Consider the following 20,375-nt stretch of genomic DNA (forward strand, 5'->3'; position numbering starts at 1 on the left):
AATGAGCAACCTCTGCTTTGACCAGGTTCACCTGAATTGGGGGCCTATTTTCAGTAGTCAGAATTTGTTAATTAATTCCACAATTGGCATTTGGTTGGGCTCAGCCCCTGCTTCTGGTAAAGTCTCTTTCCTTTCCCCTCTGGGAAGTAGCCTGTGGGGGAGGGGCACTGGCTGCCGCGGCTTGGGGTACTCACAGTTCTGGGGGGGCTTGCAGCCAGTCCAGATGATCCAGACTGGGGTACACTGTGTGTCCAGTCATTGATGTGGCCCCAGGAGCTGTTCTGTACTGTTTCTGGTTATTTAGTAGTTGTTTTGCAGGATGAACTAAAATGTGCATATTGTTAAGCCACCATCTTGGCCCGGAAGCTTCAACCAGTTTTTAATACTATTGTTTTCTAGCTTCCCTAGAATCTGGTATCCACTTTCCAAGCCTTACATTTAAAAAGCTAGATTTACATTAAAAAAAAGACATATAATAGGATGGAGGATTTTTTAAATGTTAAAAAATACATAATTAACAAATGAAAAATCATAAACTTCACAAAAAGATAGTGATTTTTAAAAAACTATATCATCAAAAATTATTGAGTTGCTACAAAATTTCTGTGCATACTACAGATGACTTCTTTGGCAAAAGACTTTTTCGGGGGGATTTAAAGATATTTTTCTGCATTCTCTCCTATTTGCAAAGCAATAACTAGTTAAATAAAATGCCAGTGTTGTGTGTGTGGGGGGAAATACTGAAAAGGAAGTGAAGAAAATAAAGTTCAAGTCTCAGTGTGGAAGCTTATTAGATGTATGAATTTGGACATATGATTAGGCACAGTTTTCCCATATTTAAATAAGGATGCTTTCCTAGATTCATGACCAAATAAATATAATCATAGTCTATTAAAAGCTGCCTTTAAAATATTTTTTTTCCATTGAAATAAATCATTAGAGATCCGAGCAGATGATGAAAATACGTGATTTAGTAAGTATATCTATATCTATAATTAAAGGGAAAAAAAACAGGAGGATTATCCATCTTGAATTTCAAGCAGCTGATAAATCTAATAGTATTTATGGCAATGATTCAAATTGTTCTGACAGAATATTTGCATCACAATATGAATTTATTTCAAGACATGTATATATGACTATAGATTCTACTCTTCTTTATATTATATTTGATGTTAACAAGTCTATAACACACAAAACAATTATTTATGCAAAAAGGATTTAAATGAGAAAGTTGATTTTGTTATGGCTTTTCGTGTAAAAAAACATTTACCTAAATCAACAAACAGAGGGCTATGTGTTTTGGTCAGTGGACAGAACAGCACGACCTGTCCAGGTCGCTGTGTTCAAAAAGCTCACAATTAGTGAAGAAAACACACAACAAGAAAGGTACACCTCTCCTTTCCGGCTCAGCCCTAATTTGTGGAGTTTGTATACCATTTTTGACTACCGGTTATCTTGCCATATATGCAAAGACTTGACTTTAAACCTGATTCGAGTGCATGAAGGAATCACTATTCCCTGGTGAACAAAAGGGATTATGTTGGTAAACTTCAAGGCTACTGCATTCATCTGGTATATCCAATTAGTGTTTAAGATGGTATTTCAGACCCATAAGAGAAAACTGCCATTTCGTAGGTCCAATGCATATAGAACAAATCCCCTCTAAACTGACAGGCCCCATGTGAAAGATCTGTCTACTATCATCACAAGAAAATAAGTTACTAATTTTTACGTAAATTATGAAAAACTAATGCTATCAGGTAGTGGTCTTAAAACTTTATTTTTGCCTCTGGAATTCTTTCTTCCAATAAAATCTTTTGTAGAAGCTCAACATACAACAAAAGATGAAAGCAACTGAAGTGGATTTCCTCATGTCTTTTATTCATCTCAAAAATATTACCTCTCTCAACAACCAATTTCACAACAGCAATTCATGTGGAACCTGAGAGCACCTTGGAGCAGTCTGTAAATATGAACTATAAAAAGAAATCTTCTAGAGCGGTGTGACTGTGGCTCAGTAACAGAATTTATGCCTGCCATGCCAGAGACCTGGATTTGATTCCGGGTGCCTGCCCATGCAAATTAAAAAAAAAAAAGGAACTCTTCTAGTGGAAAGGGATTACCCAGAATTGTACTTGCCATGGTTAATAGGGTGAAAATTCTAAAAGCCAATTATCTCTTTCATACTTCTGGATAACATTTTTGGGAAAAAAAATCAGTGACAACATTAATTAAAAAAAATACTCTTACAGGGTTGCTTGAAGAGATGGTTAATTCAGGTTGACAACAAGGAAAGTACAAGGTAAGCCTAGAAGATAGTATTGCGTCAAAACAAAAGTGCCTAAAGAATGATGGGAACATGTCAAAAGGACAAAAAGACAGCTACAAGAGGTTCCCACTGGCTAAACTGGGTCAATATGATCCAGCAGTAGACTCAAAAGGTTATAACCCTTTAACTCAAATAAGAATCTGAGTTCACAGAGATTTAAATATATACATACACAAATAATTGTCTATAGTGCAGTGGTAGGAATGATAGAATTAGAAAATCACTAACAGATGCTAAAGTTAGTGGGTGACTACTGAGGAACAAGCTATTTATTGCAAAAAAATCCCAAACATTCCTGGTGCCTGCCCATGTACAAAAACAAACAAACAAAAACCCCCAAATCTCCAGTTTATTAGTTACATATGTAACTAATATGTATGAGTATCTTATGCCTTCTGATAAGATGTACTGAGCAGGACACATCACTATGGTATTCCTGTAAAAAATGTATAACCTAAAATTAATCATGAAGAAACTTCAAACAAACCCAAACTGAGAGATCTTCTATGAAACAAGTGTTCTGTATTCTTCAAAAATGTAAAGATCAAATAAAGAAAAACAAAATAGGTTAAATAACTGTATGAATTAAAGGAGACAAAAGAAACAGGAAAAATAAAAAATCTGTAATTCTGGACTGGATCCTGGACCAGAAAAATAAAATACTAATTATGAAAGACACTGAAGTATTATGAATATAGACTGTAAATTAGATAACAGTATCATATCAATGTTAAATTTTCTGATTTTTACAATTGTGTCATGGACGTTAAGGGGCTGCCCTTGTTCTTAGAAATTTCAGACTGAAATATTTAGGGATGAATGGGTGCAATACCTCCTACTCATTGTTAAACACTTGTGTGTGTATATATATATGTATATATATATATATATATATATATCCACAGATGTAAATTTAAAGATAAACACACATATACACATACAGAGGATAATAAAGCAAATGGAGCAAAATATAAACAACTGATGAATTTAAGTACAAGAGTTTCTTGTGTTATTATTACACTTTTAAGTTTAAAATTAAATAAAAATTAAGTTATCAAAAAGGGGACAACATTTTCAAAGTGCCTGTTCTATCATAAGCACTATGCAGAGCATTAGAAATACAATCTTACTTAGAGATGTTTTTTCATGTGTGCACTGGGGCTCACAAACAGAAGTTTTAACTAAATGTTAACAGCAGTCAGTAAAGCAACATAATTAAATGTAAGAAGAGAAAGATGGGTATATCGTATTTGGAGACTGTAAAACTAATCGAACACTGTAGCTCAAAACTTGATACTGTCTAACAGTAATGCACTTTTGACAAGTAAGGAAGACTACATTTTGTAATACTTCCTGATAATAAAGTTATGGAGGGAATTTGTGAGTTAATTAAGAATACAGAATTATAATAGGTTATTTAAAAATTCAAAGGGTGCACAGGTGGTTCAGTGGGAGAATGCTCATCTTTCATGTGGGAGACCTGGGTTCGATTTCCCGGCCATGCACCCAAAAAGCCAATGATGTGAACTAAAAGAGAGTGATGATCTGGTGAATCAGAAGATGTTGTGAGGGGCACAATAACTAGAAAGCGCATAAAGGATGCTGTTGAAAGACTGGATTTTGAAAGTTAATGCTATAAGGATGAAACCGTTTAATTTAAACTATATTTTGGTACTGATTTTGTTAATCAAAGATGAAAATGAACTTAGTCCTAATGTGTTACATTTTCAAATAAAATTTTCTTCAAATGAAGCTTAAAGTTCTTTACATACTCACTTTTATTGAGTATAAATAAATAAATATAGATGATTATTTACTCAACAAATATTTATTGAGTGCTTATTACACATTAAGTCTGTTCTAAATACTGGAATATGACAATAAACAAAATATTTAAAAATATGTACCTCATTCTAGAGGGAGGAGACATAATAAATGCAATAAATGCAAAATAGAGAGTACTGAAATGGTGGTAGACACTATGGAGACAATGTGTGGGTAAGGGGCTAGGGGCGCAATTTAAAAATCTAGTGTTAACAGTACTACTTCAAATACGTCCAGTCTTGAAAGATCAGCTGCTTGGTCAATCAACAAAACTCTGATTCATCCAACAAACTTTTCAATTGATCAGAAACAAAATGATACAGAACAAGGAGTAAAATCTTTAATATCCTATTATGTGCTTTTCTACTACTATATACTTCCTAAGGAAGCTTATTTATCAAAGATTAACATTTACGTTACATGCACACTCATCTGATTAACTTTTGTTTTCCTTAACAGATTTAAGCAGCATTAAGCAGACAATCTGTTGCATTCAGCATACTCCCTGGCAAACTGTAGGTATTCAATAAATACTTGCTGATTACTAGCTACTAGTACTGTCTTCATTTTCTTAAAAGAATCTCCATTCTGTTCAATAGAATTAAGATTGATCACCCTGATATAGATCACATGCCAAAAGGGAAAGTAGAAAAGTATATAACAGGTACTGTGTTCCCTGGAGATTTCAGACAGGCTTTAATATCAATTTCTTAAACATTATTGTTTGCCTCTGCCACACTTTCCAAATTTTATGCTCTCAAAGCAGGTGATCTACCTGTCATGAATAAAACTGGGATTACTGATTAATATAAATTAAGATTAGCCTGTTGAAGAAACATTTGGAGGGTATGTCCAGGCTCTCAATTCTATTTCAAGATCTTTACCATATAGTCCTCATCTTGACCCACTAAATAGCACTCTGTTGGTCCCTTTAGGAAAAGTGCCAGATCCCTGAGCCACAGATTCCAAGTGTGTGCTCCAGGTTTTCAATAAACATATGGGGCTTTAGAGGCTACAGACAAATTACTTTCCTCTATTTCTGATAGGGGAATAAAACTGGGATATGGTGATATTTCAGTTCTTAGCGTAACAAGATAAACAGATTAGAGAGATTTTAAATCATGAAACACTCCAGTTCTCTAGAAGTTCCTAAGTTGAGAAATCTATTTCCATTTTGAGTTCAGATCTACATAAAGAATATATGTATCATTAATTAAAAAAATTTACATAGATGTATGTACATGTAAGTAAAATTTTTAAGGAACATATATTTAAGCCAACTTACTTATAATGATCAATTTAATGACCAAAGGAAAATAGTAAAAGAAGTCTAAAAATTTGGAAATCTGAATTCATGCTGAATCAAATATGATCCCAAATATGACTAAGATAGAATGGTGTGACCCCAACTATTGTGACTGCTTCCAGTTAGTCCCCATAGTATAAATATGTATCCATTTATTTCTTTGCAAAACCTGGCATAATCCAATGAAGGCTGATGAGATAGAAAAAGAATACTTCTTCTTACATTATAGTATTACATAGAGAAAAACATTTTACCGACCTCCAAGACAATCTAAATTGCATTGGCACTTGTTACTGACAACCCCAAAATAGCAAGGATCTATTCTGTAAGCACATTAAGCAAGACCAGCTAGTCTATTACTACGCAAATAAAATTCATTAGTGAACTAACAATTTCATTTATGCAGATGCCCCTGGATTTGAAGGCCTATTATTATTCAACATTAAGATGTTCTTTACAGAATCTAATTTCAGTAAAACTAGAACACAAAATATATTTTTTAAACTTCTGGTATTTTCCATCTTTTTTTTTAGAAAATAATCACTATAATTTCTGAAAATGCAATTGTGTATTTAATATTACCAAGTGACACACTTTAAGTGATTCCTCCTAAAAGAATACACCTTTTTAAATATTTATTTGAGCAGAAGAAATCCTACTAAGCTAATATATTCTAAATCAAATTTACTAGACCAAATTAAAATTGTACTACTATAAAGGGAAAAATTACAAAACTGTAAACAATTCTCAGTTTCGCTTTTAACTGTCTCCTTCAGTTTTTCAGGCCACTTCCATAAACATGAATAAAAATACCTCAGTTCTCCACAAATCTGTACTATACTCCTTAATCAGCATTTTTAATGAAAAAAAAAGAAAAAATTTCTGATGGCTACTCTACAAATCTAGAGTTGAGATGGCTATACCTTTAAAGTTGCACTTCAAAAAAAAGGGCACATTGCTATTTGACCATCCATTTATTCATTTAAATTTCTTTGGTTTTCTATCCACACAGGCTCAAAAATGCAGAAATGAGACAGAAAAAAAATCTGATCTGGGCCCATGGAGAATAGAACAAAAGGAATGAGTATGCAATGTTGGTAAGGATAAACTAGTTATTTTTGTTTGTTTGTTTTTACATGGGCAGGCTCCAGGAATTGAACCCAGGTCTCTGGAATAGCAGGTGAGAACTCTACCACTGAGCCACCGTTGCCCACCCTGTAGGTAAGAATAGAAAATTTTTTTTCATTTTCTGATTTTTTAAAAAGTACTTGACTTATCTTACTGAGAAAATTTCAGTAGAGAGTCTGTGTCCTTTCCACATGCCTTTAGGGCTTGTTGGAATACAATCCTCTCTGAATTTTTTAGTATTCCTGTATGGCCAGGCTCTTCCAAAAATGGAAAGGGAAACCCTATAAACATAGCAAATGTCTCTACAACCCCAGTAAGGGTAACAATAAATCCAAGACTCCTTTCCTATCTTCCAAAGAAATAGCTGCTCACATTCCAGGATATAGACCTTTCCCAGGAGAGAATTTGTTTAAGTTTCAAAGTAAAAGATAAGGTTCTTGGTGGATGAACTGGTCTATTCTACCCTCTCCCCAGATGTGCCAGAATCTCCTATATAGGTTCTAAGTTTCCTAATTTTGGACCTCCTCCTGTTCTGAAACCCATGTGCAGTCAAGTAGCTCTTTGACCACATTACCTTATGGGAAGCTCAGGAGGGGTAACCAACACAAGACCCTCTGTGAATAAATAAAAGGGGTGCTGTGTCGTTGTGTATGTATAAGATATACAATAAAATTAGTCTGAGGCAGGCAAACTTTTTTAGTTTGCAGGCAGGGTAATACCTTAAATCCTTTCCAGTTTGGGACTTAGCAGGTTCCTGATCATATATCTGAAGAAGCCATTAACTTGATGCATATTATATAATCTGGAAATGAACATTTTATTTGCCATAGTAGGGTTACAGTTGTACTCCCCATCTACTAATACACAAAACCAAGGAAAAAATAACATGAAATCTGAAACTAATATGCTATCCTCTTAAAAAAAAGAGAATTCTACTTTACAATATCAAGACAGAAGCCTAACTTTTCTTCACACCCCTTGTCACTTACACGTGCTATGAAAAAAAAAATTGAAAAGAATCCAGTTACAGATAAAGGTGAAAATCAGTAGTGGTTAATTGTACCTGAAGAGTCAGCTCCCTTTGTTGTACTTTGAGCAAATACATAGTTTTATCAGATTTCTTTGGTACACAAAATTTTATACTTAGCTTTAATGAAAATATGATTTGTTGAACTGAATCAAAAGATGGCTATAAAATTGCAGTCAACTATTGTTTGTTGTAATAACTAAACTTATGAACTTAAATACATCTACCAACTGCTCCCAAGTCCAAGTATCAGCTGGGAATCAGCTAATAAAAAGATTCAAAATATCATTTACTAGAATGAAATTAATAGCTGTTAAATTCATTCCTGACAATTTAATGTAAAATATTCTGATAAGCGATCTGGAGAAATATCTATGACTTTATAAAAGACAGTAACAAATGATCACAAGCAGTCAAATGCTGTTTTCATTTTTTCCAGTATTATATTTTTATTGTTATATAAGCAACACAAATAAGTCAAATAACAGAGTTTAAAATAAACATGTATGAAGATTAGGTTTTATTTCCATGAGAATAACTGAAAATATTAAATATTTGACAGACATAAATACCAGTAACTAGACTTAATGTTTCTTTTTACATTAACCTACATATATTTACTGTCACTTAATATTATAAACACATAAATCACATAAAATAAACTGCTACATGCTACAATATACTATGGACTGTGCACTTGGGGTATTATACATGATGCTTAATGAATGCAGGCAGCTGAAGGATGCACTGACTGGGAAGTAGATTGATCAACTATGGTGGATACATATAATCAAATTTTGTGCTGCTACAAAAAGGAACAAAGTTGTGAGGCATGCAAAAATGTGAACAGACGTGGGACATTTGGTAAGGAAAAGTAAGTGAGAAATGAAACAACAATTATTGTATGATCTCCTTTAGAAAATGCTTATAAGAAACAGGGGCCTAGATTATAAACTCTTATAGCAGACACATTTAGTCCTCAGCGGTAATTATTATTTCTGGATTTTGAAAGCTGTCTTATATATCTATAACCGGGCATTTAGAGATAAGAATAAAGCCAATCAGGTCAGGATTAAGGTAATTCAGCACACAGGGGTAATTAATGAAGACATTATCTATGTTTTAGAACCGAACCCACTCTTTGAGACCAAAGGAAGAAAGGTTTACTTTATCTGGAACCTAAATTTTCTGAAGCACATATCTAACTCAACCTAGACAGCTCATTTGAACAACTGAAACACAAGGAGCCTAGAATAAGAATGAGGGCATTTAATCCATAAGGTTTAATGTAATGCCTGGATACATCCTAGGATATATTAAGCAGATTATCAAAAAGTATTGGCAAAGCCCCTTGAGGGATGGGAGAAAAAATATGGAACTATTATCTTCCATATTTCCAATCCCCTGATACTGTATCAAACATCAGGGACACCCAAATCAATGCCTCCTTTGCATGTTGGCATCAGATAACTTGTGAGATTCACAGATCCACAGCCTTTTTTGCACTGTTAAAGGTGATGCGTGTAGTTGCCAAGTTGACAAGGGGTGGACATGTGGTAGTTAGATTCAGTTGTCAACTTGGCCAGGTGAATTTGCCTAGTTCTGTTGCTGTGAACATGAGGTACGTGAACCTCATCTGTTGCTCATTACATCTGCACTCGGCTAAGAGGAGTGCCTGCTGCAATGAATGATGTTTGAGTTAACTGGCTGGTGCTTAAATAAGAGAGCTCAACGTAGTACAGCCAAAGTAGCTAGGCATACCTCATCTCAGTACTCTCAAGCTTAGCCCAGGCCTTTGGAGATACAGAAAGAAATCACCCTGGGGAAAGTTGCTGGAACCCAGAGGCCTGGAGAGAAGGCCAGCAGAGACCATCCTGTTCCTTCCCATGTAAGAAAGAACCTCAGTGGAAAGATAGCTGCCTTTCCTCTGAAGAACTAACAAAATAAATCCCCTTTTATTAAAAGCCAATCAGTCTCTGGTGTGTTGCATTCCAGCAGCTAGCAAACTAGAACACAAACCAAAAGGCCACGCCCTTGATCTTGAGGCTTACTCTTGTGAAGCTTATGTAGGTAACAGAGAAGTTTAGCCTACCTATAGGCATGCCTAAGAGTTACTTTTGGAGAACCTCTTTTGTGCTCAGATGTGGCCTCATTCTCTAAGCTCAACTCTGTAAGTGAAGTCATTGCCCTCTTCCCTATGTGGGACATGACATCCAGGAGTGAAAGTCTCCCTGGCGGCATGGGAGATGACTCCCAGGATGAGTCTGGCCCTGGCACTGTGGCCATCAATTCCATTCTGACCAAAAGGGAGAAAAGAAGTGTAACTAATAAAGTATCAGGCTGAGAGAGCTCAAATAGAGTCGAGAGGCTACACAGGAGGTCACTCTTACATAAGCTTCAGTTAGACATTGCTACTTATCATAACTTGCCAAATCCCAACTAAAACCATTCCAGCCAATCCTAAAGAACACCTAGGGCAATATATAAAATTCTACAAAGGTTCCACCCACTAGAGTAACTCTCCAAAACCTACAAACTACAGGTGAGTCCCTGGACCAGATAAGCCCTGAAATCTAGAGGGCCCAACCTCTCCAGAACATCAGATAGTTCCATCTCCCTACCCTGTATTAGTGACAGTCCCTTAGACTGAAAAACATGAACAACATGAAAAAGTTAGAATGGCCATTGCCCAAATACCCCTAAAGAGTGGGACAGAAAGATCAAAGGTGATGGTGGAGTTATACAGAGAAGGTAGGTTTAACAAACTAATATGACTGCTGAATCATTAAACTGATACTTCTTTTAGTCTCTAGTATCTCAGGGATATTGGTAACTCATACCAAACTCTGAAATCTGTTCTACAACTAATTGTTGTGCTGTGCTTTGAAGTTTATTGCTTTTTTGTATATATGTTATTTTTCATAAAAAAGAAAAAAAAGTCAATTGTGATGATAAAAAATATTTATTCTTTCTAGCCTATATTCTGGAGGAGCTAGAAGGAAAAATCTGAGAGGATGGTATGGTAGCCCATGGCAAACTCTGGGATCTGTCCTGTAACTACGTGCTGAAGATTGTTCTTTAAATTATTGCTTTTCTCTTTCTTTATTTTGCATATTTATATATTATACAATTTAAAAAGTTAAAAAGAAAAGTATTTCCTTTGAAAATGAGGAGAACATTACAAGGTCAATAAAAATGTTGCATACAAAATCTCAAGAATATAATTAAGCATTCTTATAACAGGGCATATTTTGTTAAATGAAACTTTTCTCTGCACTCTTAAAAATGTAAATGTTTAAAAAGAGTTCAAAAGTTGCTCCTCAATGGCTTTATGAATAGAAATAAAAGAAAGCAATAATATATTAACTTAAAAGAATTGGTACAAATAATAAATCTGTATCACGAAAAATAGCTGTCAGATGGGTATCTTACATGAGGAGAAAATGATGTAATTAAACTTTTCCAATAAAAAGGACTATAACTAGATAAAATAAGAATAAATATATGTAATGAAATATTATAAAAGAGAATAGCAGCATTACTTCATTGATCTTTACAGCCTATGGGAACCATAAACAAATTTCTTAAGAATGTGATCAAAGTTATCTTTGATTTTGTTCCGCATCTCCAGGTTGTTCTCCCCTCAGCCTTGACATTCAAGTAATTGTGGGACTAATCACTTTTTCGATTTTCTTTTAACAGGCCCCCCTCCAACCCTTTAAGAATAAAGGTGTCACCTCCTCTATGAAGACTAATTCACCCCACATTCACTTATACATCAAATACTACTGATCACCAACTGTGTACCAGGACTGGAGAGGCCATGAGAATACAGGGCTGAGCAAAACTGGAGAATGCCACTTATGGGACTGTTCTAGTTTACTTGCTGCCAGAATGCAATATACCAGAAATAGAATGGCTTTTAAAAAGGGGAATTTAATAAGTTGTTTACAGTTCTAAGGCCAAGAAAATGTCCCAATTAAAACAAGTCTATAGAAATGTCCAATCAAAGGCATCCAGGGAAAGATACCTTGGTTCAAGAAGGCAGATGAAGTTCAGGGTTTCTCTCTCATTTGGAAGGGCACATACAGATCACAGTCAGAGTTTCTCTCTCATTTGGAAAGGCATATGGTGAACATGGTCAGGGTTCCTCTCTCATCTGGAAGGGCACATGGTGAACACAGCGTCATCTGCTCGTTTCTTCTCCTGGCTCCCTGTTTCATGAAGCTCTCCAGGAGGCATTCTCCTTCTTCATCTCCAAAGGTCACTGGCTGGTGGACTCTGCTTCTCGTGGCTGTGTCATTCTGCTCTGCTCTCTCTGAATCTCTCATTCCCCAAAATGTTTCCTCTTTTATGGGACTTCAGAAATTAATCAAGACCCACCCAAATGGATGGAGACATGCCTCCAGCTAACCCAGTTTAACAACCACTCTTGACTAAATCACATCTCCCAGGAGATGATCTAATTACAGTTTCAAACATACAATTCTGAATAGGGATTAGAAGAAATGGCTGCCTTTACAAAATGGGATTAGGATTAAGATATGGTTTTCTAGGGTACATACATCATTTCAAACTAGCACAGGGACTTACAATCTTATGATGAAAACTGACATTAATTAAAAATGCCAGAACAATGATAAAGCTATAGTCAGAAATATGACAAAGATACACAGATTGTTATAAAAGTTCATAATAAGGAGGGGTAACAGGGAAGATTGAAATCTGAAGGATTCAGGAGAGGATAACTAAGTAAAGAGAATAAAGAAGAATGTGTCAGGCAGAGGAAAGAAATTGTGCAGTGGTCCAGAGGCATCATTATGATAGACTGAAAGAAGAACAGGAAAGTGGGAGATGGGCTATGAGGGAGAGACATGTAATGAAGATGGTAGGAGGTAATGGCTAAACAACAGAGGAACTCCTGGGCCTAAAAAGCTCTGTTTATACTAAAACCAAACAAACACATTTTGTAAAAAAAAAAAAAAAAAAAAAAAAAAGGGGAAGACACTAAAAGGTTTAAATACTTCTGCCTCATAATCAAAATCATGTTTTGCAAGGATTATTCTTGCTAGCTATAGTGTGCCAGCTGCAGGAGGGACAGAATGGGGATAGGCAGAGCAGTCAGGAGGTGGCTGGAGCAGTCCAGGGAAGATACAGTTGCTTGGACTCAGGAGTGGATGTAATAGTGAAGGAGTAGATAGAGAAAAACAGGCAGATTTGGGAGATATTTAGAAAGTAAAATGGACAGGCCTTGCTGAGAGCTTAAAAATGAGAACTAGGGAGAGAGAATTCATAGGAATGATTTTTAGGTTTCTGGCTTATGGAACTAAATCTATAGTCATGTTATTCACTGACCTGAAAAATAATGGAATACTAACAGTTTAGGGGAAAGATTATGAATTTTATTTAGACAGACTGCTTTGTTTTTGGTGTGGTGCATGGACCGAGAATCAAACCTCTGTCTCCCGAATGGACGGTGAGCATTCTACCACTGAACCACCCATGCATCCTTTGTTTAAAAACAAAAACAAGAAAACTTTTTTATTGTGAAATATAACATATACACAATAAAGCAATAAATTTCCAAGTACACAGATTTTAAAGTCTGGTATGGGTTACAGTTCCACGATTTTTAGCTTCTTCTTCTAGCTGCTCCAAGACACTGAAGGCCAAAAGAAATATCAATATAATGATTCAGCAGTCATACTCATTTGTTAAACCCTATCTTCTCTGTTTTACTCCTCCTCTTTTTTCTTTCTTTTTTTCTTGTGGAAAAAAGCATATATATATAAAAAAGCAACAAATTTCAAAGTACATCACAACAATTAGTTGTAGAATAGATTTCAGAGTTTGGTATGGGTTACAATTCCACACATTCAGGGTTTTACTTCTAGCTGCTCTAAGATACTGGAGACTAAAAGAAATATTAAAATACTAATTCAGCAATCACAGTCATTGGTTAAACCCTACCATGTCTGTGTAACTCCACCATCACCTTTGGTCTTTCTCCCACTCTTGAAGGGTATTTGGGTTATGCCCATTCTAACTTTTTCATGTTGGAAGGGGTTGTTGATATATGGAATAGGGGGATGGAACTAGCTGATGTTCTGGAGAGGCAGGCCCCTCTACATTTCAGGACTTACCTGGCCCAGGGACATCTGCAAGTTGTAGGTTTTGGACAGACTGCTTTTGAGACATCAAAAAGGAGAAACCAGATAGGATAATGTAGGCCTGGAGCTGACAAGAGGCCTGGTTTGTTTTAACTCCATAAAGGACATAACTGGAATGGGATGAACCTACAAGAGTGTTAAATTTAAAAAGAGTCTAGGATCAAGCCAAGAGGAGAAGGAAATGACTGCAAAGGAGGAAGAAAAAAATCTGCCAGACTTTGGAGAACCAAAAACAAGTAGAGTTTTGCATCACAAGAACCAGAAAAGACAAGTAAAAAGTTTAGAGTACTAGCAGGAGTTATTTAAAAGATGGACTATGAAATCAGTATTTGGCATGACTTCTACTTCTGTAATCACCATGTAATCACTTGATTATTTTTATTCTCAACTATGAGCTCCTTTCAGCAGGGAATTCCGTCTTTTATATAAATAAAACATTTTATTGCCAGATATTTATTGCCCTGATATTTTGCCACTGGAAGGCAGTAAAGCAGAATGCCTAGGCCAACATAAATTTTCATGTTTCTGAATTAGGCATGACCAATGATTATGTGATAGTGTAGGTTACCACAGTTTCTGATCAGTCTATGTAACATAATATAATATATGTGATATAAACAAGGCAAGTCATTAGGATTTTTTTTCTAAATGTCACAGACAGCTTTGCCATCTTGAAAACCAATTACATTTTCCATTGCTACTTCTAGATCAAAGGTTTGGAGCAACTACTTTTTCAAATGATTGCACACAACAAAAAGTAAACACAAAAATATTAGAAATAAAACATGTAAGTAAGAATATTAACCTTTAGTAACTTCCTGAAAATATCTAGAAAGTACCTTCTTTAAATACTGCACAAAGCTTCAGTATTTGGGCTTACTTAAATGAAATAGTATCATTTGCCAATGCCCAATCTTCAAGTTTAAGCAAAAAGGATTTTTACCTAAGTAACACATATCATGGAGGAAGGACAGCTTAGTAATTTGGAGACAATATAGTACTCTATATAAGCAGAGTTAGTAAAACAAGTCTTGCTCTTCTGCTGACCTCAGCTGAAAATAAGTTTTTATTAGTGTCATAAGTATACAACACAATGACCGCAAAATTAATCTAGCAGCCAACAGCTAAGAAATTATTGCTTTTGAACTACAATGTCCAATTTAAAAAATCTAACTACTAATTTGATAAAGTATAAGTATATTATACCAGAATTTCCTTCCACAATAATGATACTCTACTTTGGCCTTCACCAAATGTTGATGTCAATTCTTTATTATGTGGCATTTAACCAAAATGTTTTTAAATTTTCACTTCTGCTCATCTCAAGTAACTCACACACAGAAGTCTATAATAATTGCTTGTTAAATTAAAGGAATGAGCAAGTAGGTAAATAAATTGCCTTATCCTTCTTATTCCCAAAAACAGATCACTGCTAAAGCACATAAAAGAAAGTATCAACTATTACTTTCACAAAGTGTAATAGTTAATCAAAGATATAGTAAAAATATTTTTATCTTATTAAATAGTGAAGATAAAAAATTCTAAGCAAACATTAGTGATACTGCATAAAAAAGTAAACAAGAAAACTCATGGCACCAAATACATGTTTGCCTATTAGACATGGAAGGATAAGGAAATTTTCATTGATAGAAGACACTCATCAGAGTTTTATTTGGGAGGCAGGGTTAACAGCAGATGTTAGGAAAACTATTCCTTCAGGTGTTTTCTGTAGTTAACAAAACTTAAAATATTTCCTTACTGGTCCCAAACTTAGTGGCAAAAATGGAGGAGAAATATTTAATATTTGCATTTGTAATTGTTAAAGTATCTCCTCAAGAATTTTGCTTTTATATTTCTTTGGGATTATGCCTCAATGGGGGGAGGCACAAAGAAGGCAGAAAACAGATAACTCACAAATAAAAGTCATGCTAGACAAAGTTGATATGACAGAAACATCAATAGCAAGAATCAGAGATACTTCTATCTGAGAAAGAAAATTTCCTTTAGGCCAAAGGATCAGTGAAAAATTCCATTACTAAAGTGAGAATGGTAGAATTGTTCCAATTACTTTTCTGAATAAACTAAGAAATACCATTAACAAACAAAAATATTCCCTTCAGGTTGTAATAAATTAAGTTAATCCATAATTAGTAGTCATATCTAAAATTGTTTTCTTATAAGAAACAGAAACATCTACTAAAAATCATATGCAATTAAGAAAAGGATAAACAAAAAAGGAAGAAAACAGAACACGCATCTGAATAAGGAAAGGCTGATGTTTAGCATTAATAGACGGTTGAGAAAAACATTTTGCTTTTCTCTTCAATACTGAGAAGTCCTTTATATCGTGAAAGTAGAGGTAGATTTTGAGCAAAAAGCTATTAAATGAGAATCTTAACTTTTTTGACGATGTGAAAAAAGACTAAGTTGAGGTACTAAAGATGCCATAATCTCTGAGGCAGTTTCAAAACTCTTTTCCAAAAGTTTATTATAACAAGAAAAGTCTCAATAGGGTTAAGACATCAATTATTTTCCCATTCTGCAAGTTACACAGGAGGAGGGGAATTATTAACAGGAATGATAAAGCTGTACTTGAATTTGTTAACGCAAAGAGAAGCTTACAAATGAGACATCTCATTAGTTTGAGCAGATGGATCAAAATTAAAGGCTGAATCGCCAACTTTTAATTTCCCAATAGCCAAGAAAATCTTGAAGTCTTGCAGAGTATAACTGTTGAAAAGTCAACATGAAAAGATTGCCTCCATCTGTCATCACACATGCCTGAGTGGAGCACAATTGCCTCCTACTATTTTTATTACTTTTAAGGAAAAGCTGCACATAAAATCTATTAAGTACATGAACATACAAGATTAGATGACTGGTATACTGAAACCTGTGAAAAAGTATGATCAGAGAATGTCAGCATGGCTTTTGAATTTGAAATATGCTCCATTTTAATTTGATCTAAAAGTGGAGAAACAAAATGAGTTCATTCGAATATTTAAGAGGAAATTTCTAATTTTTAACATGAAAAGTGTTTAGTTTTTTGAGTTCCATCTTTGTTTTAGATACAGATTTCAATCTTCTTGATGATGGCCTTAAGAGTAATTGCTCTGATAAAACTAAACTATTTTGGGCAACCAAAACAGGGAGAAAATCTAAAATACAAAACAACCTGAAGGTAAGAAAACAAGCAAAACCAAGGATTTTTAACTGTTTGGAGAAGGGGAATATGAGGTGGAGTAAGGACAATTCAAATAATTTTTTAGAAATCAGAATAGAACAATTTACCTACTTCTTACGACTATACACGCTAACATAAAGCAACAAAATAAAGCCAAAGTTTTTGTATTTCACGCATGATTTTTCGGTAAACCTATGAGTTTTCTAATAAAAAGCAAAAAATAATGATTAAAAAACAGAGCAGAAAAATCAGTGTTAATTCCACTACCCAGAGGTAGCTTCTGTTGATGTCTGTCCTTCCCATTTTTTTAAACAACTGCATTTTATTCCCTTAATGCCACAAGAAAGAACTTCTGATGATTCCTTGATATCAAAGGAAAGCACATTTATCAACTATGAAGTTGTCTGCTTGAAAACAACACACTGTGCCGTTATTATAACTGTAACTGAATTTTTAGAAGCAAATCTTCCCCAAAACACAAACACACTCACACACACATTTTACTACACTTAATGCACATGAACAACAAAACATTCAAACAGAAAAAAGTCTCTCGGAATGAAACACATTTCAGTCATCAAAGTTGGGAAGAATAAAATAATTGAAGGGTCAGTTTTGCTGTCAATTCTTAGATAATAGGATGAAAAGTTTGAATTATATTTTCATTTTCTGACAGAAGGATGCATACAAATCCATTTGTTGAAAATTACCACTTGAAGCCTTACACAAAGACAGCCAGGGACTGGGATAACATTATATTCAACCTTAATTATGATGGAAAAGAGAAAACTCAGAAACTCTTCTAGGAAGAAGAGTTTGTTGACCTTTCAATAAAAGCAAAATGCCAAAGCTTAGGGAAGGCATTTATTCAAGAAGGTACAAAAGGGAAAATAATCCAGTGAGGATTCCTTTTATTTTTTTTTTACATGGGCAGGCACAAGGAAACGAACCCGGGTCCTCTGGCATGGCAGGCAAGCACTCTTGCCTGCTGAGCGTGGCCTGCCCTCCAGTGAGGATCCTTAAGCCTCTGGAAATAAACCTCTACATAAGCATCATTAACAAAAGCTACTGCGAAGTAGAAATTTTTGAGTGATGGATTAAATCAAGATTTGCCAGACTTATTGAAATAGGCATCTACCCCAGCTTCCAAAATCAAATGATTAACTTTTCTGCTTTTCAAGCATTTACACTGCAATTTACTCTGGACATATTATTAGGCATTCAGCAGAAGGTTCCACTTATTAAGGTAAATCATCATATAGGCCAAACAGTCTTGGCAGATCAACTTACAAATAGAAGACTTGAACAGGCAGAGCAATCCCTTAGAAAAGACTGAAATTTTGGGCCTCATTTCCAGAGTTAGGCATATATAATTTAAAGAATTAAAAAAAATAGAGCACTTTATTATCAAATTACCTTGCAAAGGAGCTCTTAACTTGAGATAATTAAGTTAATGTAAAATAGAACACTATTTTAACAGCTCAGTGTTTATAATTTGAAGGCACTGGCATGGACATTTATAATACTATCAATACTACAGGGAAATTTCAACTACTTGGTCATAGTCTTGATGCATGTGATATTTCCTATCATACCATATCACCAAATACGCTTTTGATCATGAGACAATTCATTATGACCAAATCATATTTATAGCATAGAGTCCTTATGAACATGACACTATGATAGGAACTAAACCAACAATGTTGTTTTCTAAACCAATCTTTCTTAGTAGAATCTGTGCTACTGGAACAAAAATCTAAAAACTGTGTAGAAAACAGTGATTAAATATTGTCAATTTTTTTGACTGGCTAATATAATAGATTACAGAAATGATAGAACTGAGAAAAAAGAGAGGAAATTGAGGGAATAAAATGCATTTGTTTAAAAGAATGGAAAGGTTATAAACCAATAAAAGCTGCCTCTGGCTAGGAAAATTAGCAGCGCTTTTTTTTCCCATTTTTTTTTAATTAAAAAAAAATTTATTATTAGAGAAGTTGTAGGTTTACAGAAAAATCATGCATAAAATACAAAGTTCCAATATAGTAAACTATTAACACTCTGCATTAGTGTGGTACATTGTTACAACTGATAAAAGCACATTTTTATAACCATTATTAACTAAAGTCCATGATTCACTTTAGGGTTCAATGTTTTTGTACAGTCCTATGTATTATTTATTATTACTATTCTAGTAACATATATAAAATCTAAACTTTCCACATTTAACCACATTCAAATATATTGCAACCATTAACCACCATCCATCACCCAGACTTTCTATTGTCCCAAATAAAAACTCGGTACGTTTTAAGATTTAATTTCCCACTGCCTACCCCAACCCTGGTCCCTGGAAACCAATATCATAGTTTCTGACTCTAAATTTGCTTATATTAATGGTTTCAAATCAGTGAGATCATATAATATTTGTCTTTTTGTGTCTGGCTTAATTCACTCAACATAATGCCTTCAAGGTTCATCCAGGTTGTTGCAGGTATCAGAACTACATTCCTTTTTACAGCTGAGTAATATTCTAGCACACTATTTATATACTACTTGCACAGTATATATTTTTTCCATCCTTTTACTTTCAACCTACATTTGTCTCATGTAAACTGCATATAGTTGGGCCATGCTCTTTTACCCATTCTGTCACTCTGCCTTTTGACTGGGGAGTTTAATTTAAAGTCACTACTTTAAATAAGATAAGGCAAGACTTCCTTCTGCCATTTTGCTATTTATTTTTTATAAGTCTATACCTTTGTTGACCCTTAACTCCTCTGTTAATGTCTACTTTCACACTTATTTGATTTTTTTGTATTATACCATATTAAGTCCCTTCTCATTTTCAGGATACATTTTTCATATATATATATATTTTGTGTTTATGGCAAGATTGAATTGAACATTCTAAATATATAGCAACTATTTTTTATTTGATACCAAATTAATTTTAATAGCATACAAACACTCTGTTTCTATACCCTGCTGTCCTCCCATATTATTCTGTACTTGTTACAAATGATATCTTTCCACAGTTTATGTCCCAAACCATAGATTTATTATTATTTTTCATGCAAAAAGTAATAAGTAGGGTTATGTACCAAAAAAATACGACACAATACTACTGGCATTTATAATGATCCATATGGTTACCTTTACTGGACGACTTTATTTCTTTATGCTACTTTGATCAACTGTCTAGTATCCTTTCCTTTGAGTGGGAAGAACTCCCTCAGCATTTGTTTATCTGGGAGTATCTTACTCTCTCCCTTTTTTTTTTTTTTATTTGGCTGGGTATACTTTGCTGATGCACAGGACAAAGTAGGGCTCTCAACCCCTCCCCTTTATTAAGGGGTCTGGCATGGAAGCTGTGAAGGATGGGTAATTCTCAGTACTGGGGG

The 20,375-nt window shown here is 34.5% G+C and overlaps 1 protein-coding gene across 4 annotated transcripts in view; it reads right to left on the minus strand.

The window, feature by feature from the left end:
* ASCC3 (activating signal cointegrator 1 complex subunit 3) overlaps window positions 1-20,375 on the minus strand; it is a 439,851-nt gene that overhangs the window by 204,790 nt on the left and 214,686 nt on the right. The window contains exon 14 of one of the 4 annotated variants that reach the window (XM_077162490.1): window positions 12,639-13,279. The exons of the other annotated variants lie outside the window; for them this stretch is intronic. Within the exon in view, the coding sequence (XP_077018605.1) occupies window positions 13,250-13,279 (30 nt within the window). The 3' untranslated portion in view covers window positions 12,639-13,249. Of the gene's footprint in view, window positions 1-12,638; window positions 13,280-20,375 lie in introns of those variants that run through there. 4 annotated transcript variants of the gene reach the window in all.

Source organism: Tamandua tetradactyla, chromosome 5 (assembly GCF_023851605.1).
Source record: "Tamandua tetradactyla isolate mTamTet1 chromosome 5, mTamTet1.pri, whole genome shotgun sequence".
NCBI lineage: Eukaryota > Metazoa > Chordata > Mammalia > Pilosa > Myrmecophagidae > Tamandua > Tamandua tetradactyla.